Source organism: Mustela nivalis (assembly GCF_964662115.1).
Source record: "Mustela nivalis genome assembly, chromosome: 3".
NCBI lineage: Eukaryota > Metazoa > Chordata > Mammalia > Carnivora > Mustelidae > Mustela > Mustela nivalis.
The window spans coordinates 108168691-108177255 of record NC_139022.1 but is presented as its reverse complement, the minus strand read 5'-3'; the positions used below and the strand labels follow the sequence as shown (position 1 = coordinate 108177255).

General features: G+C 52.9%; 1 protein-coding gene across 4 annotated transcripts; it reads right to left on the bottom strand.

The window, feature by feature from the left end:
* Nucleotides 1-692: 692 nt before the first annotated feature.
* TIFAB (TIFA inhibitor) lies at nucleotides 693-6123 on the bottom strand. 4 transcript variants are annotated; one of them, XR_014309987.1, is made up of 4 exons: nucleotides 5745-6089; nucleotides 5296-5428; nucleotides 1204-3572; nucleotides 693-1125 (listed from the first exon to the last, which is right to left on the bottom strand). XR_014309987.1 is itself a non-coding variant. In XM_082724539.1 (3 exons), exon 3 carries the CDS (start codon nucleotides 3560-3562, stop codon nucleotides 2969-2971), a length of 594 nt encoding a protein of 197 aa, XP_082580665.1. In that variant the 5' UTR covers nucleotides 3563-3572; nucleotides 5296-5428; nucleotides 5745-6089; the 3' UTR covers nucleotides 693-2968. The 4 variants fall into 4 exon arrangements, 2 of the variants coding, with proteins under 2 accessions (XP_082580665.1, XP_082580664.1); XR_014309986.1 differs by lacking the exon at nucleotides 5296-5428 and having other exon boundaries at nucleotides 5745-6123; XM_082724539.1 differs by having other exon boundaries at nucleotides 693-3572.
* Nucleotides 6124-8565: the final 2442 nt, after the last annotated feature.

The following is an 8565-nucleotide window of genomic DNA, read 5'->3' as shown; positions in this document are numbered from 1 at the left end:
AGGCGGGGAGCTGCCTCCTGCGACTCTGGGGTGCATGGCCCCAGACGGCTTCCTCTGTTCCATGTTCAAAGACCAGGTGCAGTCTCCAGGATGTGGCTTCCCAGTTCTGTAGGTGCACTCCTGCTCCCTAGCAAGGTTGGGGGAACATTCTGATCTTTGGAGAGATCATCGCTGCATTTAGAATCTGTGTGTGAAATAGAAAGGCTGTTCCAAAACAGTGGGCTTCTTCTGATTGCCAGCCTTCGCGGGGTGTCTCCCATCCTACTGACTCTGAATACTGGGCCTTCTGGTGCAAGCAACAGGTTAAAGCCTGCTCCCGACTGCCCACCAGTTCTCTGGCAAAGACAAAATCCTTTATCAGGTGATCACAGAGTGCAGAAGAGCTCTTGGTCTCTGCAGCCAGTCTGTCAGGCTTCCATCCTTCTCTAGCTCTATATATGCATCCCAGGTGAGCCCTTGGATATGGATCTATTATGTACCATCTCTCTGGTCTCACAACAGTAGATATCTAACCTGTACTGAGTGCCTACTGTATGACAAATCGTTCCCTATGAGCTTTACACCTGCCCCCTCCTAAGACTGTCATAACATCCCTGGTGGATGGGTACTATTATCTTACCCACTTTCCAGAGGGAGAAATGGAGGCAAGAGAAGACTAAGTCATTTGCCCAAGATCACAAGCTAGTGAGTGGTGTGATATTGGGCAAGATGCCCTTTCTTTTTTTTTTTTTTAATGAACATATAATATATTATTTGCCCCAGGGGTACAAGTCTGTGAATCATCAGGCTTACACATTTCACAGCACTCACCATAGCACATACCCTCCCCAATGTCCAGAACCCAGCCACCCTCTCCCTCCCCCCTCCAGACCCCCAGCAACCCTCAGTTTGTTTCCTGAGATTAAGAGTCTTTTATGGTTTGTCTCCCTCCTGATCCCATCTTGTCTCACTTTTTCCCTCCCTGCCTCCCATGACTCCCCCATCCTGCCTCTCAAATTCCTCATATCAGAAAGATCATAGGATAATTGTCTTTCTCTGATTGTCTCATTTTGCTTAGCATAATACACTCTAGTTCCATCCACATTGTTGCAAATAGCAAGATTTCATCTTTTTGGTGGCTGCATACTATTCCATTATACATATATGCCACACAAGATGCCCTTTCTAAGTCTTGATTTCCTCATCAATACAATGTGTTAATACCATGATCTGTCTGGATGTTTTTAGGATTCAGCCGAGCAAGTCATGTGGCACCTGGCAGAGCGCTGAGCACGCAGTAAGCACTCATCAGACATGGCCACTTAATGGTACCGTGAATGTTAACCCCAGCTTGAAGACGAGAGAAAACACAGCATTTACAGCACCAGTAATAGTGGTGATCAAGTAATGAAGTGATTAGCTCCTCCACAGGTGTCTTTCGTGAGCCTACATAAACTCTCTGAGGGCAAGGCGTTTGCCTGACCAGTTCACTGTGGTTCCTGGAGCTTTGCATAGCATCTGGTGAAAGTTTGTTGAATGACTGAGTGAAGGACTGCTTGGGGGACCTGAAGGGCCATTCGTTGTATTAGATAGCCCCCTCTCCTCGTAGCCCTTGCCCTCCTATGCCTTGTGTCTGTAACCTCGGGGTCCTTGCCTTATTCCCTCTTAAAAGGGAAGCTTCCCCAGCCAGAATAGGCCTGGGTCCTGCCCACTGCTATCTTCCCCCGGGAGACGATGCTCAGGGAGGAATGGGCAGAGCAGTTGAATGTTCGTGCAAGGCTTGGGTGCAAACGGGTTTTTCTTCATGGGTGGGAAGTAGAGAGTGTTGAAATACTTGTTGGAGGTGGTTAGAGGCCAGAGGATGTGAGCCACCCTGTAGGCAGCCCCATGGCCTCAGTGTCTCAGATACCCTAGAGCAGGATCTAGGATGATGATGACCCCTCTGGTTTGTAGGTTCCTCACTTCCTTACACAGGTGAATGCTGTTCTTAAATGACACTTCCAATCCTCCACTGCCACTAGAATGACATGAAGAGTGAGTGCCTGTGCTCAGCTCCCCTGTTCACTGAGAAAGGTGTCCCACCCTTGGTCTGCCTGGCTCACTACTTGTCCCTATTTTTGAAAGACAACCCCACCTCAAAATGGCCATTTTGAGTCAAATGATGGCTGAGTTGAATTCCACCACAACCTCCCTCCCCACCTTCTGAAAGAGCCCATTGCTCTGGGAAGCTACCTTTCCCTGAAGACCTTGCCTTCTGATCAGCCAAGGCTTTGATCCAGAAATGACACAGGAGGGAGCCTGAGGATGACCGGGACACTGAATTTCCAGGCAGGCTCAGCCCCCAGCTCGCCACCCTGCAGGAAAACCCTAAGCTCTGCCCGCATCCTTTCCAGAAATGTGAGCCCCCACCTTTCCAATTTCCTCTTACACCTCTTCTCTACTTCCCGCCCCCGCCTCTGCATGACAACACGGCGAGCATGCAGCCCATCTGGGGGCCAGGGGATCCTATTGGGTATGCCAGCTTAATGAAATACTTGCAGTTTATTAAACACAGGCTTCCCTAAGCCCCGAGTGCCTGTGAGTATTGGAAAGCCCAAGGTAACCCCGAGCTACCACAAACGTAATTGTTACATGTGTCCATGCATTCCTGGCGCAACCTCAAACTCTAGCTCTTAAGCAACACACGAAATTAGCAACATAAAGTAACTCCTAGGCAGACAAGAGGAGGGAAAGGTGGGGAAAGGCTTGAGAGAGGCTCTCCGAACCCCTCAGGGCCTCTAAAAGTATAGGAAGCTCCCATTACCTTACAGAGCTGTAACCACGGAGGATGTGCCATGCGCCCCCCCCGCAACCCCCACCCCAGGCTGTGCATGTTCGCAGAATCAGTTCATTGTTACCCAGCAGGTCTTGCTGGTCAACCTCCGCGTGGTGTCGCTGAAAGAGTTCAAGTCCTCATAGGGGTGAGGCTTGCTCTGGGCAGCCGGTGGGGCTAGCACAACACGTTATCTGAGATCTCCTTCTGGAGCTGTGTTTCTGCTCCTCCTCCAGGGCTAGGCAGGGAAGGGCCATGGAGAAGCCCCTGGTGACCTGGAGCCCGTGGCCCAGAACCTGGGGGAGGCTGCCCCTGGAAGGTGCTCTCCCATTCGTCGGTCTCCTCAGCCTGCGGCCTGTGAATCAGGGGTGAGGGGCTGAGATGGAAGCAGCAGACAAAGCCCTCCAGCGAGGTGCCCCCTTCTATGCGGACCACCATCTGGATGCCGGAGAAGGCGACCCTGTTGACTGGGCTCAGAGGAAGCTGCTCCAGGAACCTCAAAGTCAACCCGTTAACCCACACACAGCCCCTGCGGCTCAGGACCTTCAGGCAGAAGGTCAGCAGAGCGCTGCCCTTCTCCCGGTAGGGCTCCAGGGACAGGTGTCGGCGGGAGAGGCAGGGGAGCTGCAGCTGGAGGTGGGCGTCCGGGGCCTGCCCCACCAGCAGCGGGCTGGTACCGTGCTGCAGCTGTGGTGGGACCTTGGCAAAGGTGGCCGGGTCCTGCTTGGGATGGTACAGGCTCACATGCAGGACCGTGAGGGCTCTCTCCATGGACGGGAGGCTGGGAAGGAGGGAACACAGACAGAAAGATGTGGTTGGAGCCTAGACTTGCTTGCCCACCTCAGGGACCCTGAACCAGCTCCAGCCAAACACAGCAGAGCCCTGAGTGTGGATATGGTGATTCTGTCCAAACCAGGATGGTGCCAAGACTAGGGCTGGTGTGGGTTGTCAGCCCTGCTGGGTCTAGCCTCAGCTTCATCTTTAGCACGCTCTGGGAGTAGGACTCAACCACTCATCCACTCTGAGCTTTACCTTTCTTTTCTGTAATATAAGGATGCCTATCCTTATCTTTGCGAGGGATAAAGCATTTCAGCTTGCATGGTGTGGTTTTGGTGGCCTACTGTCATTTGGAGGCAATCTGGCTCTGTTTCGTGGAAGAGAAGGACAGGCAGACAGGACACACCTTCCTTGTAGCCAACAGTCCCCCAAAACACCCTTGCTGAGCCCTTGCCTGAGCCAGGCACTGACTAGCTGCTGGGAATGAGCACAGGCAACAGGAGAAACTGTTGATCTCCAGAACACCCAGCTGATGGAGGAGACAAATGCTTCTAGCAGCAGGAATTGTGGACAGACACAGAATCAGGAAGCCCACCTGGCTCCTGGGGGGCCAGAAAGGCTGCCTGGAGACCCAGAGAAAATATAAAAACAGCTAACATGTTCCAAGGGCTTCCATGGACCTGGCACCACGCCAAGCACGTTTTGGGCATGAATGTCTTATTATATGGGCAGAAGGCAGATCCTGAGGAAGAAGGTGGAGAGCATGGAGAGATCTCACTCAAGAACTGATGGGGACCCTGCAGAGGCCGAGTAACACAGTAACACAGAGGCCGAGAGCACTTCTCTCTGCCACAGTGAGAAGTGTGCACCTCCTTTGTCCCAGTCACTCCACCTCTGGTAATCTGTCCTTTAGAATCTCACTGGCACATATGCAAGAAAGCTACTTCCAACAGTCGGCTTTGCTCCCACATGGATTTGAGGAATCTAAACTCTCTAGCACAGCCACCAATGCCATATGGTGCAAAGCCTGCCACCGCCTGCACTGGGAACCGAAGGATGAGTGGGTTTGAATAACTAATCCTACACTTTCCTGGCTCCAGGTTTCGGCCTACATTATTTTCTCTGCTACAGAGTCATCTTCCGTCCCAAACTCTACCCGAATACTACTCATCTTTAAAGTCCTAGTTCAAAGGTGGCCTCTTCTATGAAGCTCTTTTCCTCTTTCTGCCCTGCAACCCCCTCCAGAGACCCCCATTCAGCCCATCTTCTCATTCCATACCAGAGTCATGTGGGCCCTTGTCTTGTCTTCCCTGAACTCTGCTCCTCCTGTGGTCCCTGAGGCCCCCCAGGGGCAGGCTATGGTCTGAGCTGCTGGCCTGTGTCCCACTGCCCTGTGCTCACTGGGCCTGATCACAACATCTGTCTGGGGGCACATTTGCTAGATGGCTAAATGTGGATGCACACACACACACACACACACACGAAAATCCTGTGAAATCAGTTTTGGTATACTGCAAATGAAAGCCTGGTCCTCAAGGGCTGTGGGACTAGAAACCTGTCACAGGTAGCCTCAGTCCCAGATCCTTGGACACTTCTACCTTCTGGGTGAAGCAGGCAAATGGTGAGGACCTTGCACTTTGATAGTGAGGGGTCAGCCTCCTCAGGACCCTCCTTCTTCCCTAAAGCACAGACAAACACGTGTCTCCATCCACATCCCAGGACCCCACCTGCAGGACACCTCCTCCTGATGTTCGGAAGGTAAGCTGGGCCCAGGACAGCCGAAATGGGTACCCAAGTCCTCAGGCCTGGCCAGAAACTCAAGAGTTCCCTTCCAGGACCTGATCCCATGGCACAGGGATCCTGAGAGAAACCCCCAGAAATTATAATTCACCACTGCTCGCGAGACGTGGCTCGCTGCTCCACTGAGCGCTCCAGAGCTGACAGAAATCCTCCGCCAGGACAGAGCCCCGATGAGGCCCTCTCATGTCTCTAGGACACCCCCCCCCAGTTTTTCTAGGGAAGCAGAAAGCCACCCTAGCAGTGCCGTCTCTGGGATGAGACAGTAGGATGAGACACTCTGAGAGGCACCTGACGAGGAGCCAGCAGGGCCCCTGCTCCCGGTCCCACCAGACCCTCTCCCCTGGCTGTGGCTCCAGTCCCCCTGACCTTCACCTACCTTACTACCAGGGGCCCCTCGAAGTCTGACATTGCAGCTGTGAGCTCTCAGGAGCATGTGGGGCTGAGCCGGGTTGGGTCTGGGGCTGGCAGTTACAGCTCTGCTGCCGGGCTGTGATGCATCACGTCATCCCTCCATGTCACCGCTTTCTTCCCTTTTCCCTTTAGGAAAGAAAGTGGGAGCGTAATTTCCCATTGTAGAAGTGCAACCCCAGCGCTGAGAGGTTGAGAAACTCCAGCCTGGGATCCTTGCCAGCAGAGGCCCCTGAGAAGTGGGGTTCCCCACTGGGTTTCTGCGCTGCCTGTGTCTGTGGCCCATCCCTGGGGACCTGGAGAGCTGAGTTCAGTGCTGGTAACTGGTAGAGTTCCTCTTTTCTGCTGTCAATCACGTGGAAGCATCCCAGGCCTCTTAAAAAAGGAGAAGCTTTTAGAATAGAGGGTCAATGAGGGGAACCCCCATACATGAGCGACTGTGAGGAGAGCATTATAGCTGGACCGGAGTGACCAAGGGAGCTGTGGGCAACAGAACCATCCACAGAGTGTCATGGAAGGACAGGGACCCAGGGGACGGGGGCTAATGGCTGATTATGGCAGGCAGTCTCTCTTGTAGGACAGCAGAGAGGCCATCTTTTATGCCCACCCCTCCTGGGCTCTGCTGGCCTTCCAGGGCAGCCTAGAAGAGACTGCGATGGGTGCTGGCCCAGCACTGTGGGCCTTGGCCATCCTGGGAGTGACCCAGTGTCACCTTGGTGCTAAACTTTCACGTGGCCCAAGTCTTCACAGCCCACCTGTGTATTCATACTGGCTTCACTGTGTCCACCAAGCTGGCAAGAGACATACGCCCATCTTATACAGGGGATACTTGAGGCCCTAAGGAGGGGCAGTGCCTGCCCCAAGGCCCGGGAATGAAGCAGTTTATAATCCTTCCTCCTTTGCCTGTCAAACCAAGGCTATCCCGGGGACTCTTAGAGGGTGTGCAGGTGGGTGATGCCATGCACAGTAACCCCCGATCTGCCCCACTGTCCCAGAGTCCCTGCTTACCCACTTCTCATGGGTGATCCTTGTAGCCCCAGATATCTCAGCAGGCCCCACCCTGGGGACTAAGCCCCTTTGGGCAGTATTCAGGGTCTAGCCTGCTTTCTCTCTTCTGAGCCTGTAGACTCTAGTTAGTGGCTTAGTAACTAAAAAGAACAAAAGAAAGATCTGGAAAACAGTCATCCATCCCTGTGTACCCTAGCCAGTGCGAGACCACCACTGGGGTCCCCCCAGGAAACCGGCTACCCAGAGCTGGGAAGTATATCTGCTCCTGGAGGGAACCAAGCATCAGCTACCAGCTGCCTCCCCCTAGTCCATCTTCTCCACTGTGTGTCTAAGCTCTAGCACACACAGAACTGGGCCAGGTGTGTGTGGGAGGCCTGTCCCCATCAGGGTCCACACAGGATGTCAGCGTTCTCCTGAGGAGCCCAAGGCAGGGAGCAATAGGAGCTAGGCAAGGGCTTTGGTGCCTCTTGGTCTGTGACCTTGGGTGAGTCCTATCCCCTCTCTGGACCTTAGTTTTCCTCCAGTAGGGATGGGACACTGCGTCCCCCACTATACCCTGCACCCATGATTCCGTGAGAGGAAGCCTAGGTCCCCGTTCCCAGCCCTGGCGTAGGAGAGAAGGTGGTTAGAAAAGATGTGTTCATGACCCCTGTGCTCTCAGTAAATTCAGAGCAGTTCCAGGAAAGGAGAACTGAAACAGCCAAGGAATTCATCTGGTACGAGGAAGTCCTGCCTGAGCTGTACCTTCCAAAGGTGAGCCAGAAGTCTTGCTCAAATCCTGTGGGTCACTGGCTGGCAGTCCCCTGAGGGGAGAGGGAGTTGAGGGTCTGGTTTCACCTTCTTGGACCCTGGGCCAGGAGGCCCTTCTCTGGTTGATGTTGGGACCCTAAGGAGTACACATCAGTGAGTTAATGTCCCTGTCATGTGCTGCTTAGGGGAACTCAGGGACAGAATAGCTTCTAGAGCTTTCTACAATGGTGGGCAGGAGAGGAATCTGGTGTCAGACAGACTCTGGTGTGAGGCTTGGTTCCTTCTTCTAGCAAGCACATGACCTCAAACAAGTTACTCAGCCTCTCTGAATCAGATCTTTGCTCTATGAAAAATCACGGTGATTTGTTGTTGTGTTCTGGCTAAATGAGATACACGCCACGTGCTGAGAACGGCCTTAAGAAGTCGGTGCGTGGGGCGCCTGGGTGGCTCAGTGGGTTAAGCCACTGCCTTCAGCTCAGGTCATGATCTCAGGGTCCTGGGATCGAGTCCGGCATAGGCCTCTCTGCTCAGCGGGGAGCCTGCTTCCCTCTCTCTCTCTCTCTCTCTCTCTGCCTGCCTCTCTGCCTACTTGTGATCTCTCTCCATCAAATAAATAAATAAAATCTTTAAAAAAATAAATAAAACTTTGGAAAAATAAATAAATAAAAAAATAAAAAGAAGCCGATGCGTGAGTGCTGCTGGTAGTCGAACCCTTAACAGCAGAAGAGCTAAAGACGCACCTGGCGAGAGGGGCTGGCGGAGCAGCCTGGCAGTTTGCGCACACCCTGAATTCTCCAAAGGCCACATGTTTTGCTTAAAATGAACATAATTTGGAGTTGAATACCTCATTTACATGAATTTAACAGAAATTCCATTTTAAATGTAATGAACTTAAGGGGATGCCCTGGGAAGAATCTCCAGGTGATGGCTGGGTCACGTGGCCCCAACACAGAAAGACAAGGTTACCTATTTGACCCATGAAAAAGCAGAAGCTCACAGCGATCAGTCGTCCGGCCCAAGGTCCCGTATGT

Excerpts from the sequence above, each read along its gene's own strand:
- TIFAB (XM_082724538.1), bottom strand. The coding sequence starts at position 5,776 with ATGTCAGACTTCGAGGGGCCCCTGGTAGTAAG. Across the intron at positions 3,573-5,744 it reads GAGGGGCCCCTGGTAGTAAG|CCTCCCGTCCATGGAGAGAG; the intron begins GTAGGTGAAGGT and ends CCTCCTTCCCAG.